Source organism: Lynx rufus, unplaced genomic scaffold, assembly GCF_022079265.1.
Source record: "Lynx rufus isolate CCGP_SWC_20201006 ecotype Redwood Valley unplaced genomic scaffold, mLynRuf1.p SCAF_8, whole genome shotgun sequence".
NCBI lineage: Eukaryota > Metazoa > Chordata > Mammalia > Carnivora > Felidae > Lynx > Lynx rufus.
This window is the reverse complement of record NW_025814896.1, coordinates 68,092,438-68,120,022: the sequence shown is the minus strand read 5'-3', so window position 1 is coordinate 68,120,022 and position 27,585 is coordinate 68,092,438. Positions and strand designations below refer to the sequence as shown.

At 40.8% G+C, this 27,585-nt stretch overlaps 1 protein-coding gene across 1 annotated transcript; it reads right to left on the bottom strand.

The window, feature by feature from the left end:
- Positions 1-11,949: 11,949 nt before the first annotated feature.
- STON1 (stonin 1) lies at positions 11,950-27,179 on the bottom strand. The gene is made up of 3 exons (XM_047069730.1): positions 25,212-27,179; positions 17,144-17,346; positions 11,950-14,937 (listed from the first exon to the last, which is right to left on the bottom strand). The coding sequence occupies exons 1-3, from the start codon at positions 27,139-27,141 to the stop codon at positions 14,863-14,865; spliced, it is 2,208 nt and encodes a 735-aa protein (XP_046925686.1). The 5' UTR covers positions 27,142-27,179; the 3' UTR covers positions 11,950-14,862.
- Between the last annotated feature and the right edge of the window lie 406 nt (positions 27,180-27,585).

Sequence of the window (27,585 nt, the reverse complement as noted above, 5' to 3'; positions counted from 1 at the left end):
AAAGTCTCTACAAAGAAATAGAAGATACAGAGAAGAACCAAATGGAAGTTTTATGACTGAAAAATAGAATAACCAAAGTAAAAATTCTATGGATGGGCTTGCTATGTGTTGGATTATATCTCCCAAAAAAGGTAGAGTGAAGTCCAAACCTGCAGTACCTCAGACTGTGACCTTATTTGGAAATACAGTCATTGCAGATACAATTAGCTAATATGAGGTCATACTGGAGTAGGGTGGGCCACTAATCCAATATGACTGATGTCTTTTTCAGAGAAGGACAAAGACACACAGAAAGAAGACAGTCATGTGACAAAGAGGCAGAAATTGGAGGGATGCATCTACAAACTAGGAATGCCAAAGATACCAGCAAACACCAGAATCTAGAAAAAGCAAGGAAGAAATTCTCCCTTACAGGTTTCAGAGGGAGTATGGCTGGGTCAATACCCCAATTTCAAACTTCTAGCCCAACTTCAAATCGAGATAATAAGTTTCTGTTATTTTAAGTTACTCAGTGCATGGTAGTCTCTTACAGCAGCCCTAGGAAACTATACAAGGCTCAGCAGCAGAATGGAGACCACAAAGCAAAGAATCAGTGAACTTGAAAACAGAACAATAGAAATAGCCCAATTTGAACAATGAACAGAAAAATAGACAATGGAAATATAAGTGTCTTTCTTGTCAGGAACCATAAAGACCAGGAGGAGGTGGGCTGAAAAGAACTGTCAACTCATTATCCCAAATGCAGTGAAAATATCCTTCAAAGAAAAAAGGGAAAATCAAAATATTCTCAAATGAAAGAAAACTAAGATCATCTATCACCAGCAAAGCTACCCTAAAAGTATGGCTAAAGGTAGTTCTTGAAATAGAAAGGAAATGATAAAAGGAGGAAAGAAAGAAAGAAAGAAAGAAAGAAAGAAAGAAAGAAAGAAAAGAAAGAAAGGGAGAAAGAGGGAGATAGGGAGGGTGGAAGGAAGGGGAATGAAAAATACAAAATGTGTAAATGTAACAGACTTTCCTTCTCTTGGCTTTTTGAATGTAGCAAAAGCTACAAAGAGAAATACATTAAAACATACTCTAGATAGGGGCGCCTGGGTGGCGCCGTCGGTTAAGCGTCCGACTTCAGCCAGGTCACGATCTCGCGGTCCGGGAGTTCGAGCCCCGCGTCGGGCTCTGGGCTGATGGCTCAGAGCCTGGAGCCTGTTTCCGATTCTGTGTCTCCCTCTCTCTCTGCCCCTCCCCCGCTCATGCTCTGTCTCTCTCTGTCCCAAAAATAAATAAACGTTGAAAAAAAAAAATTAAAAAAAAAAAGAACAGAGGGAACAAACAGAAAAATATAGGCACAAATCTGTGTTGGCAAGAATGTGAAGAAAGTGTAAACAGTGCAGCTAGTTTGGAAAACAGTTTGGCAGTTTCTTGAAAAATTAAAAATATATTTCCCATATGACCCAGCAATTCCACTCATACCCAAGAGAAATGAAAACATGTCCACACAAAGATTGGTACACGAATATTCATAGCAGCAATATTCATAGCAGCACTGTTGATAATAGCAAAAAAGTGAGGAAAACCCAAATTTCCATCAAATGATAAATTGTCAAATAAAATGTGGTATAGCCATACAATGGAATACTATTAGACAATAAAAAGGAATGAAGTACTGATACATGCATGAGCCTGGATGAACACAGATACACAATATGAATGAGCTTCAGAAACATTACAGTGGAGCACCTAGGTGGCTCAGTTGGTTGAGCATCCAACTTCAGCTCAGGTCATGAACTCACACTTCATGGGTTCAAGCCCTACATGGGGCTCTATGCTGACAGCTCAGAGCCTGGAGCTTCCTTTGGATTCTGTGTATCCCTCTCTCTCTGCCCCTCCCCTGCTTATGTTCTTTCTCTGTCCCTCAAAAATGAATAAACATTAAAAAAAATTTTTTTTAATATTATAGTAAGTTAAGGAAGCCAGAGACAAAAAAACTTCTATTGTTTAATTCTATTTATATAAAATGTCCAGAAGAGGCAAATCTATAAAGACAGAAATTAGATTAGTGGTTGCCTGGGGCTGCGATGAAAAAGAGAAGCAACTGGGGGCACCTGGGTGGCGCAGTCGGTTAAGCGTCCGACTTCAGCCAGGTCACGATCTCACGGTCCGTGAGTTCGAGCCCCGCGTCGGGCTCTGGGCTGATGGCTCAGAGCCTGGAGCCTGTTTCCGATTCTGTGTCTCCCTCTCTCTCTGCCCCTCCCCCGTTCATGCTCTGTCTCTCTCTGTCCCAAAAATAAATAAACGTTGAAAAAAAAATTTTTTTTAAAAAGAGAAGCAACTGAAAATGGGCTCCAGGAATTTTGGGCGGAGATGGGAATGTTCTAAAATTGATTGTAGTGATGTGATGGTTGTACAATTCTGTGGATGTACTAAAAATCTTTGAATTGTACACTTAAAACAGGTGAACTTTATGAGATACAGTCATCAAGAAAGTTGTCAAAAGGTATCAAGGTTTCAGGGGAGTTAGGGTGGACCTAATTTTTTTTTAATTATGGTAAAATAAACATGACAAAATTTTCCATCTTAACCATTTTTAAGTGCACAGTTCAGTGGCATTAAGTACATCTGCATTGTTGTGCAACTATCACCACCACCCATCTCTCTAAGTCTTTTCATTTTGCAAAACTGAAACTCCGTGCCCACTGAACAGTAGTAACTCTCCATTTCAACTTGGAGCTGCGTTTTATCCTTGTGTGGACAGGTCTAGGAAATTAAGCAACTGGTATTGTTTCAAATGCAGGAAAAAAAACTTTCTGAAGCTACAGAATGGTTCCAAAATATGTTTAACAAAAGACAGATACTTTCATTTCACAACCAAAAACACCACTTCATTGGGTGTTGGGTATTCAATGAGAAACCATGACTCCTGGCCCATAGGAGGTGCTAAAAGCCTATGAAGAAGGCTTCCTTCTTCATTTTCAGCAGCTTTTAAAAATAAGATGGAATCAAATTTTAAAACAAACACTTTATTTTTTTCATCCTCTTGAAGATATATGTGTTTAGTAAGAAAAAGTATATTTATATATGTGATAAATTTTAAATTTCTTTGAAGACTGGGGCTGTGTATTATTATCTTTATATGTCTCCATAGTATCTGCACTACAGAAATCATTCATTGAATGTTACTGATTTGAATTTTTAGTTAAACTGCTCTAAAATGAGGGCACTTGGGTGGCTCATTCGGTTAAGCCTCCAACTCTTGGTTTTGGCTTGGGTCATGATCTCACAGTTCATGGGTTTGAGCCCTGCATTGGGCTCCATGCTGGCAGTGAGGAGTCTGCTTGGGATTCTCTCTCTTTCCCTCTCTCTCTACCCTTCCTCTGCTCATTCTCTCTCTCTCAAAATAAATAAATAAACTTAAAAAAAATTTTAACTGCCATAAAATGGAATTTCTAGCCTATTTGTGGGTAAAAAAATAGGGACCAAAATAAAATTACCAATAGGAGAAGTAGTGCATTGATCTTCATTCATTCGATATTTTTTATTCAACATATAGATCATAAACGCTTGCTAAGGGATCAGCACCATAGCATTGACATTGATACAACCATTGCCTACCACCACCCCTGTCTGTGGGCTTCTTCCCAGAAAATGGGAAATTACTGTAGGCAGAGTCACCCCAATCAAAATCCCAGATGGGAGAGAGGAAAGAAAACTACACAAGCAATTACAATGTAATGAGTTAGTAGTCAAAATTACTTATGAGGAGCACCTAACTTGAACAGGGAGAATCAAGGCGGCTTCCTGGAGTAGGACCCCTCAAGTTAGACTGTGGAATGAGCAAGGGATAAAGGAAGTGGGCAGGGAAGAGTGTCCCAGGAAGAGGGCGCTGTACAAGCCAAAGCTTGGCCAGACAAGGGAAGACATGGTGGGTTTGAGAAAATGAGAGCAGGTCAGTTTGGCCAGGGGATAGAGAACAACATAAGTTGGCAAAGTTAAGGTTGGCTGGTCAGTGTCAGATCGTGTGCTCCCCACTGACTGCAGCAGGGAGTGTGGATTGGAGGACAGGCACACTGGAAGCAGAGGAGCAATTACAAGTCTGTGGGGTAAGGAAGAATCAGCAGCTCTGTTTGAAAAGTATGCAGCAGGCGCAGAGGAAGAACAAGAGATCGACGTTGCTGATGTGTATCCTTTCCTGGTGCTCAGTCATATAAGGCAAAGAGGAAGAAAGGGGTAAGACCTCAAGAGACTTGAGCAAGTTTGGGTGGCCGGGTATGGGGTGGAGATCCACCAACAGGGAAAAGGCAATAAAAAAAAGGGTGACAAACATCATCTAGTTCACAGTTTTACCTCAGGCCACTTCTGGTCCCAGTGTGAGCTTAATATAGAATTTGTCCTTTTCCACAATGAGTACTCAGCAAAGCCTTTGAAAAGTGTTTCAGAAGATCTCAAAATTATCCACTGGAGAGGCAGGCTCTTGGCATTTAACAATGCCACTGTTTAAAGATGCTCTTTCCTTGTCCTTTTCATGGCACTTGAGGACCTTGGGGTGGAATTCTCTCTGAACAGTGTGAAAATATCAAAACAAAGCCCTACAGAAAAGGACAAGCACTTCTACTGGCACCATCGCCCACCCCCACACAGCCACTCACAGATCTACAGCATCCCTCTCAGAGATGAGAAGCAGAAAAAGAGTAAATTCTACACCAGCCACCACTGGGTTTCCCCAATCTGAACATGCATTCTTTGTTAGCGGGATTAATAATCTTCAATTCCAAAATCCCAAGAATTTCCCCATTTGGATCAGTATAGTTGATATTTAAGCATTGCTACCAGTGAAGAACAGAAGTTGAGAAATACATGACCGAACTATTCAAGAAAATAAAATTAAAGTCAGTCTTTAAAAAAAAATTTTTTTTTGTTAACGTTTATTTATTTTTGGGACAGAGAGAGACAGAGCATGAACAGGGGGAGGGTCAGAGAGAGAGGGAGACACAGAATCTGAAACAGGCTCTAGGCTCTGAGCTGTCAGCACAGAGCCCGACACGGGGCTCGAACTCACGGACCGCGAGATCGTGACCAGAGCCGAAGTCAGACACTTAACCGACTGAGCCACCCAGGTGTCCCTAAAGTCAATCTTAAAGGGGAGTCACAGATATCCCTTCTCTGTGGGAGGGTGAAAAGCTTCTGAATTCAATTCCATTTCTGGAAAAAAAAAAAACAACTAAAAAATGATACCTTGGATACATATGCCTGCTTGCATCTGTACCCATAAACTCTGCCTTCCCTCCTATTTGCAATGGGTGAATTTTTCATCCCCTTATCTAAATCAGCCCCCCACTAGCACCTCAGAGTCTATCCCCACTGTCTACTCAGAGATATGACCCTAGCAATTTTCTCTCTGTCTTTGGCATCATCCATTTTTCTTTTGCCACCGGATCACTGCCAACATGCAGACATCCACTATCTAGGGGTATACCAAAGGTTAAAGAGAGGGTGGTCAGTCCCGGGTGCAGGTAATAGCGTGTGCATTGTCTATAGAAAACTTACATACAAGAATGAAAATGACTTTTAATCCGGTTGCTTTTTTCTTTTGCCACGTGCTGGCAATTCTAAGCAATATCTGAGACACAACATTCCCCCACCCTGCTCCCGGCAACTTTTCGTTGGTACGGTGTTCTTTTTTTTTTTTTTTTTTTAATTTTTTTTTCAACGTTTATTTATTTTTGGGACAGAGAGAGACAGAGCATGAACGGGGGAGGGGCAGAGAGAGAGGGAGACACAGAATTGGAAACAGGCTCCAGGCTCCGAGCCATCAGCCCAGAGCCCGACGCAGGGCTCGAACTCACGGACCGTGAGATCGTGACCTGGCTGAAGTCGGACGCTTAACCGACTGCGCCACCCAGGCGCCCCTCGTTGGTACAGTGTTGTAAACAACAGCTGGAATCACTGTTGAGTTTTAATAACACACACATAAACTTCAAATCAGCACATGTTAACTTCTTACCATTTCATGAACATAGAAGTTAATCTGAAAAATCCCCAGTTATACAGTTAAACCCAGGACATACAGGGACTCAGATATCCATATTCATTTGGGGAATTCCTAATGGTCCAGAGTCATCCAAATTTGCTTCAGTTCCTGTCTCCATTCCCTTTGGAACTACATATTCCTAGGTGGAAACTATCAATTCACAATAAACAATGACCAGAAAGATGAAAAAGTAAAACTTGAGTTACTTCATTTTTGTCATTCTGTGTGACTGTCCTGTGTGCCATTTGTATCTTTAAATTTAAAAGAATGAAACAGTAGGATGCCTGACTGGTGCAGTAGGAAGAGAATGCAATGCTTAAACTCAGGGTTGTGAATTCAAGCCCCACATTAGGTACAGAGATTACTTAAAAATAAATAAATAAACTTAGAAAATAAATACAAATAAATAAAGAGAGAGATACAGTGTGAATGGCAAGATGTAATAATTTTTGCTTGAGAAGTTTTGTTTGCTTGCTCTATACATGAAATATTTATTGTATTTGAGTAATATTACCTTTAAAATTGAAGTCTATTCTTCTATTTTAATTATTAATTATTTTAAAACTGAAGAAGGAATTAAGAAAACAAAACATTTAATTAGCATTGCCTAGATTGTACCTATTGCAGCTATTTTTGTGTTATTAAAATTCATGTATTAGTTACTGGACAACTATTTACATAGAATGTTATTATACCAGACTGTAACACAGAACCAAAGTACAGACTGTTGGATAAATATAAAAACTACCGAATAGTTGTATTGTTTTCATCCTGCAGGAACCTAGAGGAATTTGTGGGTGTTCACAAGACTGTGAAACTAGCAACTAGTTCATAAACATTCTGAATTTCGTAACAAAACCTGAAGTGAGATCTCCATACCAACATGAAATAACACTGGCTGGTGGAGACTAACCAAGAAAAATTTTAAAGCAAAATAAGAGGTGATTGAAGCAATGGCTGGATTTATTTCAAAACTTGTGATGCTTCCAACACCACAAGTACAGTTAATGGAAACTCTGAAGAATGCAAGCAGGCACATCCAAAGCACCTGATAGAAACAATGCAAGATTCAGACGACATGGACTGAAAGATGACAAGGAATCACTTCCTAGAAGTATTGACAATGAGGAAGAGAAGTGAAATTTTAGTAAGAGTCAACATCAATCAGATTTACGAAAACAGCACAAAGAGGATGGACTTTGGTCTCAAGGCGAAAGGGTGTTAAACAGATCTCATCCTCACCAGCTACTGTCCCAATGTTCTTATTTACAGCAAAGCTCCTCAAAAAAGCCATCTACTCACGGTCTCTACTCCTACTTGAGTTGTCTGCCAACGTCACCGATGATTTCCACGTTGCTAAATTCAAAGACCAATTCTTAGTCCTCGGCTTATACGGTCAGCAGCATTTCAGGTAGCTGATTACACTTATTCCAGTGAGGTACTCTTCCTCCATCTCCTTTACTGGATCATCCTCGTTTTCCTGACCCCTAATGTTACAGTCCAAAGACTCAGTACCTAGACCGCTTCTACTTTTTACACTCACTCGTAGGCAATCTCATCCAGTCTTACAGCTTTTAGTGCCAGGGTCTCTAAACATCCCATCTCTGGCTCAACCCTCTTTCCTGCCTGGTGTATCTACCTGGATGTCTGATAGGCCTCTCAAGGTCAACACATTCAACCTGCATTTCTGATCTTTCTCCCCAAACTTTCTCCTATAACTCTTTCTCTTCTCCATAAAAGACAGCTCCCGTTTTTAGTTGCTCAGGCCAAAAGTCTGGGAGTCAGTTTTGTTTCCTTCTTTCTACCACACTGGGAGCCCAATCCAATCCATCAGCACACACTACTGGCTCTGTATTTCAGACATGTCCTGAGTCCAACCATATTTCACCCCCCATTACCACTCCCAGGTACCATTGCCTCTCACCTGGATTATTGCAATAGCCTCCTAACCATGCACTGCTTCTGCCATTACCCACTTTTATGTCCACAGACTCATCATAACATGTAATTCAGTTCATGTCACTCATCTGCACAAACCTTCTAATGGCTCCCGTCTCACTCAGAATAAAATCCAAGTCCTTCCCAAAGACTACACCCTACGTGATCTGCTTCCCTCACCCACCCACAACCTCTCTGATCTCTCCCCTGGCCATCCTCCCCCGTTCATCTGCTCCCACCACCCAGCAGCCATCTGCCCTCCTTGGTGTTTCTCCAATAGGCTAAGCACACTCAGACTTCAGTGCCTCTGCAAAAGCATTTCCTTCTGCTGGACACACCCTCCTCTGGGAGATCTTGGTCACTTGCTTCCTCACTTCTTTCAGGTCTCTGCTAGAATGTCATCTCATCAGCGAGGACTTCTGGGGCCAACCTATCTAAAATGGGTTTCAATTTTCTGCCATTCTGTTGCTTTTTTCCACCCCCTGCACAGCAATAATCACAACACGGTATCCGTGTATTGTCCAACTTCCCCACTATTAAGTATCTTCCACAAGAAGAGGAATTTGCTGTTTGGTGATTGCGTATCCCCAGTGCCTAGAAAAATGCAAGCACACAGTAAGCACACAATAAACATTAGAGTCAGCAAGACAACTAATTAGAACAATGGTCTCATAGCATTTTGAGGTGATTCAAAGTGAACACTTAAAGCAGCCGATGTCAAGCAAGCCTTCTGTACTTCAGAGTGTGGAAGACACCTTTGGGAATGCCTGATGTGTTTAGCCACATTCATACACTTACTCGTGGAAAAATATTGTTCTAACAGGCTTTATAAGAAAATGACAACATCCACCCAGAAAGATTTCTGGAAGACAGTGCCTGTCTTAAAGAGACAATGCTCGTTAGTAGTCTCTGAGGACTACACGGGGTGAAGGCTTATCCTTGAGTCAAGACAGTATGGTATAGCCTCCTGAAAGCATACATTTGCTTACCTAAGAACCTAAAAGTACAATCCTGCACTAGAGCTTTTTACAGACCACACCCAACTTGATACATGGCAACTGAAAGCTCAGAAGTCAAACAGGATGGACCCGCTGTAATATTTTTAAAATATTTTAAAGGAAGAAGATTTAGAGTTTATTAAGTTAAACAAAAATTGTTTGAAATCTGTTGAGAAGCAAGGCGCTATTTTTTTTTTTGTCTCTGTAGTACTCAAAAATATTTAGGGGCGCCTGGGTGGCTCGGTCGGTTGAGCGTCCGACTTCGGCTCAGGTCATGATCTCACGGTCCGTGAGTTCGAGCCCCGCGTCGGGCTCTGTGCTGACTGCTCAGAGCCTGGAGCCTGTTTCAGATTCTGTGTCTCCCTCTCTCTCTGACCCTCCCCTGTTCATGCTCTGTCTCTCTCTGTCTCAAAAATAAATAAACGTTAAAAAAAAATTAAAAAAAAAATATTTAGATATAAGCATGGTATTTAAATCTCTGGGATGTGTAAAATTGTATTCAACAGCATTTTTAGACAGGGCATTAAGAATACTTAAAGTGTTTGTCTACTGCATTAATTTTAATTATACTCCACTGGACTCACAATGGTTTGAAATGCTTTACAAAATGCCCCTAAGATCTTTTATTAATCATAATACAAGCACCACCAAACTCAAAAGCTCAAATTCTGGGTAGCAGCAGCTTGCCTGCGAGCGCCCTCTTCTGTTTCAAAAGTATATGGCAAATTTCATTACGTGGAGTTCACAATTCTGGGCAGCACAAAATGGGCTTTTCAGGGAAATGTCAACAAACACAATCATATTATTTAAATATACTGTCCTCCCACCTGAGGTTTGTCAGGCTGTTCTGGAGAAGATAGAGGAGGGGAAGATGAGGGGAAAGTTGCAACCCCAGAAGTTAATGGTGATTTGCATTTCATCCCCGGGAAATCTCTGAGAAATGAACTTTAATCTAAAACATGAAGCAACTAGTCTAATCTGTTTTCCTTTTCCTTACAGACAGAATCCGATTTTAAAGGCAAAATATTACCTGCAGCTTTTATCTAAGGTATTCTCTGTAACTCAGCGATTTGCTTTCTGACTTGCAATCCTGTCTTGCTTTAAAAATTAATGTACAAATTCATATTTAGATGCTAGTTCTAAGCAGGAACGTACTAATGCAATTACAATCAGATAAACCTTTTGTTCCATATAAACTGGGAAAATATGCAGGGAATGAGGTTGAACCTTATGAAATTGCCATTAAGAATGGGTAAATATTGCCCATTTCATATGGTTCAATCAAATACACCCAGTCCTGTGCTTTAGGACCCTGGATAAGAGCACTAAGAGGGGCTGAGAGAGACATAGCAAAATCTAGTGGAATCATGGTGTGTCTACACACAAAGGGGGCTGGGTAGTCTAGGTGGAGTTGATATAAAACAGGAAAGAACTGATTGATGTGAATTTGAGGGATTTTATTAGAAATATAATCAGCAGAACGAGCCAAACCCTGCTCATTCCAGTAGTGGCTAAAACAGTGCTTAATGATCTGGCCACTATGAGGTTTATTTCCTGATGCAGTTTTGAAATTTAACTTCTATAGCTAGATAAAAATTGAATTTCAACACATGGCAGCTTTCTTATAAAAAGGGCAAGCAGAGAGGTCGTTAGGTTGGTTTTTATTAGAACTGATGTATCTTCATATCTTTTATGGCCTCCCACCCAACACACACCTTATCTGAAATATATTCTGTACAGTTGCATAAAAATCATTTATGAAACTGAAAATAGATTGCTTTAAATGAGTATCATTTCTATAATAGTTGCCAAAGTTTGAAAATTCCTTAAAATTCTCCTGTGGACAAAGTTTGTATTGGTGTCAGGAAAAATTAGGAGAGATTTTTTTTTTTTAAGACTTACTCATTTTTGAGAGACAGAGTGTGAGTGGGGGAGGAGCAGAGAGAGAATAAGACACGGAATCTGAACAGGCTTCAGGCTCTGAGCTGTCAGCACAGATAATGACCTGGGCTTGAACTCACTGACCCCAAGATCACAACCTGAGCTGAAGTCAGACACCCAATGGACTTAACCACCCAGGAGCCACTAGGAAAAGCTTTCTTTCAACAGCAGGTGCCCTATTAGCTCATTTATCCAGGTTATCAACATCTTTCATTTTGAGTTATTGTCCAACTCTGTAAATTTTAGGAAACTGGTATTAATGTCCATGATCCTTGTCCATACAAATGCAAATTAGGGGCACCTGGGTGGCTCAGTCGGTTAAGTGTCCTACTTCAGCACAGATCATGATCTCGTGGTCCATGAGTTCCAGCCCCACGCTAGGCTCTGTACTGACAGCTCAGAGCCTGGAGCCTGCCTCGGATTCTGTTTCTCCCTCTCCCTCTGAACCTCCCCTCCCCTCTCAAAAATAAATAAATATTAAAGACAATTAAATTTAAAAAAAACAAATGCAAATTAATTGTAGGTAAATTGATTGTTGATTATTGCCCTATGGATAGGTCCATTTTGCATCTATTTGTAAGCTGATTTCAGAATCCTTATTGCCTGTGTCTCTGCTCTTTGAATTGTCCTTGGAACCAGATGTAACATCTTACCAGTTCCCTCGTTACTTAATGAGCTAACTTAAAACTTGGGCATGTCCATCCATATATATATATATATATATATATATATATATACATATACATATATATATATGTATATTTTTATGAGAGTAATGACTATACCCTCTTTTAAAAATCATCTTTCACATCACAGATTGTAGTTTGATGGTGTTATTTTTCCAGAATGTGCCAAGATTCCATGTTCAGTGACTCTTTAATAATGAAGCAGTATACATTTGCCTGACAGTCAATTGTTTAAGATCCTTGAAATTGATTTCATACAAAAAAAAAAAAAAAAAGTCCCAGACCTTGCAAAAACAGATATAAGTCCATTGCACAGCAAGAACCATTTGAAATACATCTTTAATTTTAAAAAATCAATATGCAATCTACAAAATATTTTGTTACATGATTAAGGCTCAACCTGTTTTATATTTGTATTGCTATGACATAAAATCATATTCTGAGTAAGATATAGTAATACTTATTGTTAAGGAAGACCTTCTAACTGAATTTATAAGAAAAAGAGCTGTATCATAAATACAGTTCCAGAATGGAGGAAACTAAAACCCTAAAACTGTCCCAATATATAAATCAGGTCAAAATGCTAGCCTTTATTTATGTGCTGCAAAGTAATTATTTTCATACATTTTTAATGGATCAACTATTTTTATTCTCATAGAAAAAGGACATGTACTTAAATTCAGACCTGTACAAATGATCAGGTAACCATCAAGCCATGAATTCATTTACACGGTTAGTATGATCCTTTGACTGGTAAGGCAACCAGAGCAGAACATCTAGTCTCATACTGGTCAACTCCTTGGAACTCTGCCATTGTATCCATCAAAGAACTGATCCCCAAACGGTCAAACTCATAAAGGGTTGATCTAAATGACCTAAATTAAAACGCTAGAAAGGATTTCCTCCTTCACACACATCCTTCCTCCCTCCCCAACCTTAAAAGCAGGGGGGTTGTTGTTGTTTTGAAGATTATCATTTAGTTTCTGACAAAGGAAATTTCACTTCTTAATTTGTAAGTCTAAATGAATTCCACCTGATTTTTCACTTAGAGCACCATGGTCACATTTGACCTTCTGCCATTTCTGAGGTCAGAAGAATTGTATTAAAAAGCCTCTCCTCCCTTCACAGAATGTTAATTTAACGCTAAGTAATGAATATTTAAAGATCCTAATAGATGTGCAAATTAACAATTATGCTGTAGCACCCTGCTGTTAATGCTATCAACCTTTGCATTGCTGCAGAAACCAATTTGAGCTTTAGTCAGCCTTTTTGTTACTGCGTTTTCAACACTGAATCTTGAGATGCTCCAAAGGCTGGGTGGCTGGTGGGTAAATGACCCCAGCAGTGAGGTACCCACAAATACTGGGCAACCTGTGAAGCATGAGAGGTGATTAATTGAATGCTTTGCTGAAATTATTTGGAAGTGTAAATATTCATTAAGTTCATCTGAATCAGACTCTGAGTTCTTTACGGGCAGGATGCCATAAAACAGATTTAAAAGGAATGGCAGTAATTAACCCAGCTGACTTCCCTGGGATCATGGAACAGCATCAGGTCCAGCCTGCCTCCATATTTGTTCTGAGCATGACTGCAGTCACTCCAGAATGTGCCACACCAGATGATGGGGAAAGATAGTGGAATTTTTTTTCTAGTGACACACACACAAATTTCCCCTCCCATGCAATCAACAGTGAGTCTCCAACATATGACATTATGCGCACTGTATCAAGCGAAGTTTAAAAGAACAATACCAATTCATTTTAACAGTCAACTTTTGCATTCTCTGTTTTTAAAATAATGATGGGCAATAAAATCCGCTGATTGATACAGATTATCAGAAGTGTTTGTTTTTAATCTGTTTTGAACAGATTAAAATGAATGTAGTACAATATTAAATAAAACATATGACATCAAGTCTGTGGGCCAACAAATAAATGCTGTTTGAAAGAACATTATTATATCATCAGCTCTGACTCAAAAGAAATCTGATAAATAGGGAAATATGCCTCCTAATCATATTTAAGATTCAATATAAATTGAAGGTGTATAATACCACATGGAGGGCATTGTTTTTTCGGACTAAAAAATCTGTAGAATATGGAATTCATAGATTTTAAGTCTGACCTTTCACTGTAAATATTGAAAGAAAATTATAAACAGAATTTGAACTGCTAATGCTATTGGTTTTTTATTAGAAACCAAGCATTTACCTGACTTGGAAGAATAGAGATGTCACCTCGTAAAAATTCAGGTAAAATAATCTAGTGTCTTTCATTTTCTTCATCTTTTAAAGAAAAATACCTAAATTAAGCAGAATTAGCATAAATAGCATGATAGCAGTACAAGCATAAAATAATCATAGTCTCATTTAGACTTCTACTCAAGAGAGGCTTATGTTAATTACAAATAATACTTTATCAAAAATACATTCTTAGAGCCTCTACTTTTGGGAGACAATATTCATGAACTTTAAAAATTCATCTCTAATATACATAAATATTTTAACTAGTGTCCAATACCATTCCATTCTGAAAGGAATCTCTCCAAGCAAAAGGCAATATGTCTTAGTGACTTGTACTAAAATATGTATATCAACAGAAATAGCTTCTTTGCAACACACACCAGAACACAAATACATTTTGAAAATGATAACGCTGTGGGGAAAGACAGGTACCAAATACAGTCAATGATTACTCACCAATGTAGGAAGAGGACAGGAAGATAAATTATTCAAAATCAGATGCTTCCACATCTCCATTTTAGCCTGTGGTTTCAGCCTCATTCTACACCTAGCCACATTCCAGAGATGAGCAAGAGGGAAAATTGAGTATTTCGCTTTATGTCTCCTTTGAATGCCTCACCCTCCAGTAGAGGTGCTAAGAAGAGCAAGAAGAGATGGGACTGGAAGATAATAAATGTGGCCCCCAGGTGATCCAGAGTGCAAAACAGTGAGCCACTGAGTAATGAAAAACTCCAAAACCCTTTAGCCAAGCTGGTTGTCTGGTAACACATTGAGTAACAGTGACTCTGAGTTTTAATGGGAAACAAAGACATCACACAAACTATAGACACATTTTAGATGAAACTCCTGCAGCACAAACATATCAAAAGCATAAAATACAGATTGTTTGCTTTCAGGTCTCCACTTCTCTAAACAAGGCCATTGGACCTGTCCAAACCCCTCTATAAAAAAGTCATTTCCACGGCACAGAGCAGATCTTTGTATGGTTTCTGTCAATTGCATATTTGAAAAGTGGGTCATCATTTACTCTTGCCACTTCTACTGAGTTACGCAGTCACCAGCTTTATCTGGGTCTTCTCCATCGATTTTAATCCTCTTCTTTTCTATTTCAACCTGTATGCGAAAGTGAAACATGGCAGCATTAACAAACACAGAACTAACACTGTTCAGTCCTACTTCATGCATGTGGCAAGGACCGCAGCCACCTCATCCTTTGGACACACAGTGCCTCCACGGTGTCATGCTAGCCCCGAGTGAGGCAGCCTGTTCTCCTCTTGAGCTTTGCAAATCCTTCCCTCTAGGGTCAGATCTTGTAGAGGACTGAAACTCTCCTCCCTTCTAAGTCAGACATAGGGTTTAGAAAAGTACACAGAATACATACACTGATAAGACATTTAGAGTCCTGGATAGATGTGTGAACTATACCCCCAAGTATCATATATGGAGCCTTTGGCCCCCTTGAAATTTATAACTCACCCAAAATCTTCTAATTAAAATGAACTACTTTACAAACTAGTAAACCAGATGGACAGAACCATCCACCTGTCCCTCATCTTTTTCATTTCATCTCAAGTGTTACTGCTTCACAGAGAGGCCCTCCTGGACCACCTAAGATAAGGAAGCCCTCCATCATTCTCTATCTTAGTCCCCTATTTTATTCTTAGAATCTGTCACTATGTGAAACTATTTATTTGTTTACAAACTATGTTTTGTTCCCCGACTAGAAGGTATGCTTCACGAGGTCAGGGACCTGTGTCTTGTTCACTTTTGTGTCTTCAGCATCTAGAGTGGTACCTGGCACTTTGAAATTGCTCAAATACTTATTAACTAGAAGGTGACATTTTGAAACCGCCTGTCACCAAGTGTGGATCAATTAGTAAATACTATTAAAGCAGCAGGGACTCTGTTATATAATTTTGGGCTGTCCTCTAAAACAATAGGAAACTGGAAGGACCCATACATAGGAAAATAGGGATCAATGAATTCTCCATTGTATTTGACCCACATTTCAGTCACACCTAGTACTGATACACCTAGTGTGACAGGTCAGGTTCTCCAAGAAGCAGACTCTGAGATGGAGACCGGCATGTGGAAAGTGTACTGGGGAATACTGTCGGGGTCAATGTCTGTTGGGGGAGGAAGGGGAGGGAAGGAAGCAGACAGAAAGAAGTCGGGCTGTAATGCAGTCACCATAAAGGCTCTAGCCAGGTGAGCTGGAGCCAGGAGGGCTGCAGAGTTAACCCAAGCTGAGGCAAGAGGGTCTTAATCCACCAGGAAGGGGGTGTGACCCAGGCCAAGGCAGCTTTCTTCAGCAGGGCAATCCCAGCTGCTGAGGGACTAAGTCCTTCCATCCCAAAGGGGCTGCACACAATGGTACTCACCCATAATTAATTTTATCAATAGAAAAAAAAAATCACTGGTCCCAAACATATAGGCTTATAAACAGATGGTCCAAAATAAAGAAAAAACCCTGAATTCTATTAGTATATCACAAACCCACCCATTGGTGTTGATGATGTCTTATATAATCACCCCATTTCAAGACACTGGGGGAAATATGTGACAGAAGTTACCTCTATTATTTACTAACTTTGAAGATGAAAAGGAAAAGCAAGTTTAGAAATAGGTGCAAGGAAAGAAAGAACGAACGAACGAACGAACGAACGAAAGAAAGAGATGCAAGTGTATGCCACTCTTTAACTCATCTGGCATAAAAATGCAGAAGAGCTGATGGTAAACACTTAACATTGGTAGAATAACTCAGTATTTCCCAAAGGGTGCTCCACAGAATACTATTCCAGAAGATACTGACAGGTGTTCCACATGTACATGCCCATAGAGACAAGATTCAATAAGCAATGAGTTGGGAGAAACTGAGTTAAGTCTAACAAGTTTCTTTATTGCAGGACTTCTCAGAGCCTTCACTTAACATTAATTTAGTGTATAGCATTCCCCAACTTACTTTTCTCTTGGATCACTATGTGTGTTCCATAGAACACATCTTGAGAAATGTTATTCTAACATAATTTTTATTACAAAGATGCTTCTGGAATGTGAATTTGTTTTTAACTCCCTGTTTTTCATCGAGTGCTGAATTAAGTGGCACTCGTGCTCAAGCTCCTGACATTTTCTAGAACTGAGAGAAACTTGGCTTACTGGTGACCATCAGGTTTCCAGGACGGGGCTCTTTTCTAGGTCACATAAACACACATACATATACATATACACAGTCACTCAAAAGGGCAAAACAAATATCTAATGCCAAATTAGGCCACAGCTCCAGAAGCTTCAACTTCAACCAAAGAGCTTTGGGATATACCTGAATGTTGTAGCAAGCTCTCTGATGAACATGTTTCTGTGGCTGGAAATCACTCTCCACACCCAGAGACCTGACCTCTGTCCCTGAGGCACAGGTGTCAAGCATTCCAAACTGAACAGTAGCAAATGGATACCAATCAGAGGGAATTTCTTGGTCTGATCCAAGTTCTAGTTTGTATGACAAGCAATGGGGATGATCAGGACCTTGAAGAAAAAAAGCAAATGATCAAAGGATTTCAATGGCCATTGAACATTTCTCCTAAGCATAAGAAGTATCCATCCCTCTCCTTAATAAACAATTCTGTTAGCACTATAATGAAAGTGGCATAAATTCCATTTAAACAACATACCATCAAAATTCACAATTTTGCACCAACTAGGGGAAATCTATCTGCATTTTATAACTACTAGCTTTAAAAGAAGTACAAACTCATTACTATATATATGATATATTAACTCCTAAAGTGTTTTTAATTAAAAGCATATTAAGTTTCTTTAATTACATATGACTAATATTTATATTAAGCATCATTATTTGGCTATAATATACATGGAATGTGTTTAAAAAAAAACTCTTTCCCTTAAGTAGACTGAATAAGCTCTTACAATAATTCTTAACTTATTCATTTTCTCACCACTGTTTCTTGATAGATAATGCAAAGGTAAACTTCAGCCCAAATTGGGTCACATCATTAAAATTTCTAACTTTTTAAAGTAAAGTTTACAAAAATTGCATTACATTTTGGAAACTACTCTAGGCCAAGAATTCTTTTTTCAGTAGAATGGATTATTCTTTACTAGGGTAATTCTCGCTCACCCTCCAAAAGCTTTGCCTGGAATGGATGTACGGTGTAGAGATAGGCATATTTGCTTTCAGTGCTTCAATCTAGTATTTGTTTCCACTTAATTCCATTTGCCATGTATTGAGCATCTAGCCTCTGCTAGGCCAGGCTCTGTGCCAGACCCAGGGATATTGGATATACGCAATGATTTTAAGTGGGGCCGTGTAACATGTATGTATGTGTGTGTGCACGTGTTACCATAGATTAAAAAATATATATATTTTCAGTGCAATCACTGTAGTAACTCTACAAAGTTGTGTGATTCTGTTGTGTCGTCCACAGCACCTACATATCCAGCGCAGCTATCTTTACTTAAATAAATGTATGAGATGACAGTTATTTGAAAAGCCAGATTAAATTACTTTACCACTGACATGCCTCAAGAAAGAACACTTCCATCAGAATATAGCTCTAGGCACAAAAACAAGGGTTTAAAGGATTCCACTTAATTCTTAAAAGATAAATTGCCTTTCACTCCTTACAACCTGTTCCTTGTAGAGAAACTAATAGAATTCTAAGGCTGTAAAAGGCCTTGAGAAGTCATCAATCAATTAACCAACAGCTGCTCATTAGCCATCTCCACCACTTACATGTAGCGCAGGACAGCCACGGCCTCTGAGGTGCTCTAAGCTACCCAGATCACTGCAGGCAAGTGAGAACTTTATTCACACACATACACACCCAGGGGAGATTCCATAATCCATTACCCTTTCTAGTCTGCAGTCTGCAGCAAGGAGGCAGTAAACTTATTTAAACTTAATTCAGGCACTCTTAGGTCCTTTATGGCACGGTGGCTAAGAACACAAACACTGGACCCAGATTGTGCACAGCCCAATCCCAACTCTGCTAATTAATAGCTGTAATCCTAGGCAAGTTACTTGGTCTGTCTGAGCCTGTTTCCTTATCTAAACACGGGAGTGATGAGGGGCGCCTGGGTGTCTCAGTCGGTTGACGTCTGACTTTGGCTCAGGTCATGATCTTGCAGTTCGTGAGTTCAAGCCCCGCGTCGGGCTCTGTGCTGACAGCTCGGAGCCTGGAGTCTGCTTTGGATTCTGTGTCTCCCTCTCTCTATCCCTTCCCCGCTCATGCTCTGTCTCTCTCTGTCTCTCAAAGATGAATAAACGTTAAAAAAAATTTTTTTTTAATGGGAGTTATGATGTTGGTGATGATAACATGAACCTTACAGGATTGTTCGGAGGATTAAACAAACCAGTGGACACACGTGGAGCATGAGAGCCATGGTATACTATAGCTGTACAGAAGTGCTGGCTGCATATGATTACTTTGCAAAATGCTCTTAATTATAAATCCACTATTTTTATTTAACTACTACAATTTTGATAACGAAGGGACCGTGAATTCTATACTTTCAGACTGGAAATGATATTGGAGATGGTCTAATTTGATAGTCACATTTTATTTTTTTAATCTGTCATATCTTTTTAAGTTTCTTTTGAAATTTTTTTCTTCAACGTTTATTTATTTTTGGGACAGAGAGAGACAGAGCATGAATGGGGGAGGCGCAGAGAGAGAGGGAGACACAGAATCGGAAGCAGGCTCCAGGCTCTGAGCCATCAGCCCAGAGCCCGATGCGGGGCTCGAACTCACAGACCGCGAGATCGTGACCTGGCTGAAGTCGGAGGCTTAACCGACTGCGCCACCCAGGCGCCCCTTAAGTTTCTTTTGAAAGAGAGAAAGAACGTGAGTGAGCAGGGGAGGGGTAGAGAGAGAGGGAGAGAGGAAATCCCAAGCAGGATCTGCACTATCAGCAAAGAGCCTGACGCAGGGCTCGATCTTACCAAACGTGAGATCATGACCTGAACCAAAACCAAGAGTTGGACACTTAACCGACTGAGTGCCCAGGTGCATTTTAAAGGAAAAAATTCTTTTGGAACTTTTGCACTCGAGATTACTCACATTGAAGACCTAGTAGTATTCCAAAAATGTTAGAAACAAACTTTTTCTACCTGCTTTCCTAAAAAATTGGTAAAAGATAAAGGAGAGCATTTTTCCCTTCAAGTTTTCTGGCATGTTTTTCCTGGCTTTTTAAAACTCTAAATACTCTACAGTGTTTAATCACACACTCCCCCTTTAGACTTTGATCTCTGTGCAAAGAGGTATCATATCTGTCCTTAGCACAATGTCTGGCACATTTAAGGCTCAAAGGATATTTGTCAAATTCATGAACAAATGAATAGAAGATAGAGGGAAATCAGGTTATCTATCTCAGTAGTTTCCAGCAGGGGGCACTCTAGGGCTTTGGTAATGGTTACTCTCCAAATTTCTTCGGACTGGGAAGGTAAATCACAAACCACCTCGGTCTACTAAGTATACGGTCCTTCTCGAACTAAAATATTTCACATCTGGAAGTGAACTGTTGAGAGTTGGAGGGAATGAATGGCAGGAGGATGACACAAGTGGGGAGAGGGCAACCAATGTGCAGATGACAGCATGAAAACAAGCAAGCTTTCTCTAAAAATTGGTAACATGGGAAGGTAAGAGACAAATATATTAATTGGCACCCCCCTTACCACTCCCACTCCCCTTTCTAATTCTATGCTCTCTGCACCTCCTGTGACTAATCAGTGTTCCCATCTGTCCTTCCCACCCCACCCCCACCCCCACAAAGGATGGGGCTACCAGGCCATCCTTTGCTGTGAAATCAAAGACCTGCCCACTTTGTTAAAAGAATATTAAGCACTGGCATGCTGGTGAAAGGCCAGTAGCCCTTCCCACGTCCCTTGAAATCACATGGAAGTGAAAAGGAAAGGTCAATCCTGATCTCAAAAACTCACAGGAGGAAAGGCATTATATAAACTAGTAGACTAGTTCATATATTCTCTTTCAGTTTCCAGTTTTAAAATATTTTTTTCTAATAGTACTGGTTGTTCAGAAACTTGCTTAAAAAGGGTAATGTTTTAAAGACTTTTTAAAAAGATCCTATTCTTTAAACACCCAATTCATTTAAAAATTGTATACAGAACTAGAGATGCATTCAAATAATCTGCTACTCTTTGCATGGCCCGTGAGCCAGCAGCATTTGTATCGCCTGAGAAGTGCGGGATTCAGGGGACCTCAGTCTACATTTAAAAAATTTTTTTAATGTTTATTTATTTTTGAGACAGAGAGAGACAGAGCATGAACGGGGGAGGGTCAGAGAGAGAGCGAGCCACAGAATCCGAAACAGGCTCCAGGCTCTGAGCGGTGGGCACAGAGCCTGACACGGGGCTCGAACTCACCGACCGCGAGATCATGACCTGAGCTGAAGTCGGACACTTAACCGACTGAGCCACCCAGGCGCCCCATCAGTCTACATTTTAAAAAGGTGATTCACAGGGCACCTGGGTGGCTCAGTCAGTTAAGTGTCCAACTCTTGATTTCAGCTCAGATCATGATCTCATGGTCATGAGGTTGGGCCCAGCATTGGGATCTGAGCTCAGAGCCTGCTTGGGATTCTCCCTCTCCCTCTGCCTCTCCCTGGCTCATTCTCTCTCTGTCAAAATAAATAAACATTTTTTTTAATAATTCAAATTAAAAGCAATTCACATGCACACAAAAGTTTAAGAAGCACTGTCTTAGGATAAAGATTTCCTCTCTACTCCAACCTTACTCTTTCTACACTTCTCCACAGGCAAATTGCCAGGCACCCTCTCAGTCTTTGCATTACCCTCCCATCCACACGGTGAAGCCACATGACAGACCACAGGATCACCAGTGTCCTGCTCCAGCCCAGCTTCTCCCTGCCCCTCTAGACTGCACCTGACACAGCCCCCCTGCCTTTTGTCTAGGCCCCCTTTTGGCCCACAGATCTGATCTGAACAAAGCATCTTTGATCCCAAAGGATTTGTTCTGTGAATTATCACCATATAATTGACTGGAATGCCTGGTGCTATGACCGTCTTCTAGAATTCCTGAAGGCCAGCCTCTCTGGGAACATCCACTCTTGTAACTGTTCGTAGCAAGCTCAGCTGCTAGCAAATGTGGGTGGTAGGCAAGAAAGACTCAAGGAGACCCAGGGACACAGAGCAGGGGGGAAGGACCTGTGCCTAGAGGACCAGAACAGGTGTCACAGCAGAGCTACCAGGTCAGGGGTCCTCAACCCTGGCTGCATGCCTTTTACAAGCACCAGTATGTGGGCCTTACTCCCACAGAGCCTGATTGGTCAGGATGGGGCCTAAATACGGGTCTGTTTTTAGAGCTCTAATGATTCTAAGGACTCTAATATGCTGCCAGGGCTGAGAAACAGATTTTAAAAGGAGTAAAGAGAGGATCCCAAGTGATCTCAGCCAATGGCACTATGGATCACCTATTCACCAAAGCCAGAGCCCTCAACCTCCTTGCACCCCTTCTGTCCCCCATACCCACAGGTAATCTGTCCTTTTCATGGGGGCACCTCCTCTGAATTTCTCACCCATCCCTCACTGCTTCTGGGCGCTCCCACTGCCATTGGCATTGTTCATCAGGCCTCCCTATGTCTATAATCTGCTCCTGAATTTCTCCTCTGCATTGTATGCCTGACTTCCTAAAACAGAAAGGATGGATGAAACAAGGATGATTCTGTCACAGTAGTGCCTGAAAACACTCCAGAAGCCCTGCTGACAAACTCCATACCCCAAGGCATGGCTCACAGTGTCCTTCCTGCCTCAGTCCCAAAAGATAACTAAGATCCCCCACCTACATGTCTGATTCTTTTTCTATCCCTGATAGAATCCTACTGATTCTTCCACACCAGGTTTAACTCTAGTGTCCCTTGCAGTTTATCACTCCTTTCTCTGGAATCCCTACTATATACACTTGTACATGCCTAGCATACAGCACACTTCCACATAGTGTATTTTCATACTTGCTTCCACGTCAGTCTCCCCTACTAGGCTGCTACGTTTCTGGAAGTGGGAAGCATGTCTGCATCTGTCTCCCAAGCACCCAGCACAGAGCCAGTACCTACAGGAAGTTTGTGGAATGAATGGGTCTTCTTCTCAATAAATTCTTGGTGAATGAATCAATTAACTATACCATTAGCTCTGGGAAAATACAGGTTATAAACAGGATCATTTTCACAAGAACATTTACATGTTGTTCTCCTTCCAAATAAATGATTCCTATGGGTTCTCACTTTGAAAAATAAGCATGGTTGCCCTGATTGGGTCTAGCAGGAGTGTATGCTCTGAAGCAGAACAGCTGGAATGGGTTCTTTGTGAGCCTCTCCCCTGTCCCTCTTGACCCCACCTGGACAGGCCAGCAGGATGAGCCCCTAGTGCTCCTCTCTGAGGCATAATCAGGAGTCAGGTTATCACCCAGACATCAGGAGACATGTATGGGTTGAGGAGATTACAGTAGGTATTCCTGCCTGCCTTCCTCTCTTTCCCTTTGCCTTTAGCAAAATAAAAAGCAATAATATTATGATTTCTATAACCCCTTTCGTCTAAAAGTAGCACAGATGACTTTGAGAATAGATCATTTGGAACTTTGTACTCAAAACTTCAAAACTTGTTTCCCTAGGATGAAGATAACCTGAGAATGGTTTTAACTTGCTTCTCCAGCAAAGTTATAAAAGGCAGGAAACACCACCTCTGTGGATTGTGTCACGGAAGATATTCCCATCACACAGGAGTTGACCAGGAGGCACCACTAGAAGCCATCCATTGTGACCATGCCACCCCATCACCACCTCACCCTGCCTTAAGCCTGAGCTGTCCTTGATGTTCCTTGGGACTAGAACCATAACTAATATGAGTCATGAGAACACTGCAGAGCAGAATTCGCCATCAACCGAGAAGTGGGGGCGGTGTCAGGGAGGACGACTGCGCAGGGGCTTCCCTTTTGCACAAGGGCCTGGAGCTCTTCAGCCACCCGGCTGTGTCTCTCGCCTACTGGGCCCTGTGCCTTGCCCGAGCTACAATCAGAAGACAGGTGTTAAGCCAGCAAACTGCAAGTCAGACAAGGTGGTCCTGCACTCCCCAAAGACATGGTCCATGCTACCCCTCAAATCCATCATAGTCTGGAGCTTGCTCTTCCTTCCCCCAGAACACTGCAAGGCCTGCAGAGCAGTGTCTCTCAACCCTGGCACACATCAGGTTCACCTGGGGAGCCCTAGAAACATACAGGTGCTTAGGCCCCTCCCTCAGACATTCCAATTTAATTGGCATGGAATAGAGCCTGAACTTGAAAATTATTTGAAAGCTCTCAGGCTATCCTAACATACAGCCAAGTTTGAGAAACACTGCTATAGGTCCGCCCCAAATAAAAATGCTTCTTCTGAAGTCCACAGCCTGAAGGGTCCTAAAATGAAATTAATTTCCCCTGAAGGACTAGACCAGCTGTGAACTATTTAGAAGCAGGGATCAGATCTTATTTATCTTTAGCCCCGGCACCCAATGTGGCACTTGGTTTACCTGATGTGCTCAATAAAGGTTTGACTGAATGAGTGAATACATCAACTCAGATCCCCCAAATTAGCTCCATAACCCAATGTTCTGCTAGAAATAACTGGACTAAAACAGGGAGCAGCCTTAATTTCAAAGTTTGCTTTTTTGCTCTATTATATACACCCACAACTAAGTTACTGTTCTGAAATAAATGCGGTGCTAGGACTCTATTTTTAAAGTTCTGAATTTCTAGATTCATTGTTTTCTTGGCAAAAAAATTTAAAAATTAACTGAATTTTTAATGCTTGGGCTGTTGTCTACTTAATTCTGAAACAACTAGCCAATATGGCCAAATTAATTCAGCTAATGAAATCAATTTGGGTAAAACTGAAAGGCAATCTTATTTTGAAATAGGAGGGAACAAAACCTAAGGAGAATGTGGTACTGGCTGAGAATACAAAAAAAGTTCAGGTATATTCACAGATGAGAGATCTTTAAAGGTTAATTGGGGAATCTTAGCTCTGTGAGCAATATTTTTAATATTTGAGGTTGGTGGTTGATGTCAAAAAGTCCAACTAGAAATTTTCCCTCAGTGCCACCATGCACAACAAAATCTTAGCTTAGGATTTTTTTTTATGGTATTAAAAAAATTGTTTTAAGGTAAACTTATCTGGTAGAAATAGGCACAGAGAACAAAAATAAATCAGCTGTTTGACTAAATGTTCCACCTCCTACCAGGCGATGTAAGCAAGGCCTCAATGGACTGAAGTTATCTATCTCAGCCTGGTTTCAACCCAAGGAGACAAGTGAAAACGTTTAAGCTATTTCATGTGAAAATCAACTTGGGGTATTGAATATTTACTTGAATTTTTATCAGGAAGCCGGTCTATCTTCCATACCACGGCCCGGTAGGCACTCTCATATTTTGCTGACCCCACAGTGACCTGTATAACAGGTTCTGATTCAGGTTCATGTAAACTCCCTAGACATGCCCGGCGGTTCATTTTGGCTTTCAGGGACTTCTGCCTCTGGAGGTTCATGGTCCAGAGGGCCTTGATCCACTGTGATGGGACAGGAAAGTGTATCATTATGTTGTCACAGGACCTCAAGGAACTGGCAGAGGAAGATCTCTGAGCCAATGGGGCCATGTTGACAAAGGCCTGAAGCTCCACATATGCCCCCTGGACAACCACTACAGACTTCAGGGAAAAGGGAAGATCCTCCCCGTTATACAAAGTCTTAAAACGCATCAGTTCAAACCGGCAGGCGTCCAGCGGTACAAACTTAATGATTCTTGATTGCCCGAATTCTTGTGCTTTCACACACTTATGAAAATGATAGTCAAGAATATCAATCCCCTTCTTTTCTGGGTCTTTTTCAAAGTAGCGATCGTTTCGCTTCTGCAGCTCGAGGTCATTCAAGGTTAAAAAGCATTCTGTGTTCCCATTTACAAAAGAGAGGCAATAGATCTGAGTTATGACAGCACTTTCAACCAATTTTCCTTCTTCTTTAGTGATTTTGCCCCAAAAGTTGTCCACAATTTCTAGGGAAATTTCTTGTTCCTCATAGTTCTTTTTTGGTTTTGAACCAGCTGGCAGCTTTGTCAGCTCCTCCTCCACAGTAGTCAGGAAGTCAAGGAAATCGTGGTACTCTGTGGACCCCAACTTCAGCATCTGTTCGATGTCTGGTTCATGAACTACTTCTGTCTTAGAATGGTATTTCCTTTTTTCTGTGTAAGACACATGTTCAATCTTCACAGTATGGATTTTTCCTGCCACACTACAGTTCTCAACTTTTGGTTCAGAAAGCCTGCAATGTGGATCGAGCTGTAACTCCTTAAATGGTTTTTCTAACCCCTTCTCATAATACATTTGCAAAATTCCTCCAGGTAAGACTTTTAGAAAAATTGGTCCCCACTGACGGGAAGACATCATGTTCTTCTTCTCGGGAATTCTCAACATAAAAGACCATCCGGGTTTTGGCTGACTCCTGAAGAGCATGGGGGGGACAAAGGAAGAGGCAGTGTCTTCACCATACAGAGACTGCATAGACAAATTTCCATATGAGTCTTGGTTCTCAGCTGATTGAAGATGTTCAAGCTTCTCACAGATATAGTTGAGTGAACACTGATTTAAGCTTTTTTGATCGATAGGCATCTCTTTGTCTCTTGGTGGGTAAGCCTTTCTGCTTCCTGGAGGGTCAAAGATGAACTGGGAAGCACTGCCTTCATCTTTCCAAAATGGACTTGAAAAAGCACAGTCCTCCCGAAAATACTGAAACTGGGGAGTATCACTTTGAAGCCCTAGGCTTTCAGCCTGGGGAGGGCTAACTTCTTCCAGAAGACCCACTTTGGGAGCTGGATGTGTACATGAGTGGTCACTGGGTAAGGAAACATGGGATAAACAAGCTGGTTTGCTAGGCAATAAGGAAGAGCCTGCTCCTGATATTGTAAGTGGACTGTTTGAGGATGATTCTGGGATAGGATAAAGCATATGAGTCCCTGCTTTGGGGATGCCAGGAATACCTGGGAAGTCCTTCGTAGGTGTAGAAAGAGGAGAGTTACTTGGAGGTCCTGGACTAAAGTAAAAGTCTATGATGGGAGAGGAGAGGGGGGTATTGCTGGCAGAGGAAGATCCACTGGGAAACTCCTTAGCACCAGAGAGGTTCAGCTTAAGTCCATTTGGCCTACAAATGCCTTGATTCTCCAGAGGTAAATTCTTTGACTTTTGAGAAGATTGAAAAGCAGGGTCATCATCAAATGTGACCCAGTTGCCTGGGTTTGTGGAACACATCTTTGGAATCAGATTGTGGTCTTGTCAATGAATCAGATATGGTGTCTGTTAAAGGAGAAAGAGATAATAAGAATATTAAATGAGGAGGAGGAGAAAATTCCAGTTACTTTAGTTCTGAGAAATAGGTGATTTAAAAGCAACCAGGGGCACCTGGCTGGCTGAGTCAATAGAGCATGCCACTCTTGATCTCGGGATCATGAGTTCAAGCCCCCATTCTGGGCATAGAGCTTACTTACAAAATAAATAAATAAATAAATAAATAAATAAATAAATAAATAAAATGTTGTCACAAATAAAAGTTCAAAAACAAAAGAATAACAATAAAAGCAACAAGATTTACAGATTGACTGAGTTCAAATAAATGCTTAAGAACTGTAATACTTCTGATGGCTAAATGGAGTTTTTAAAAAAATGCAAGATCTAACCATATGCTGTGTACTAGAG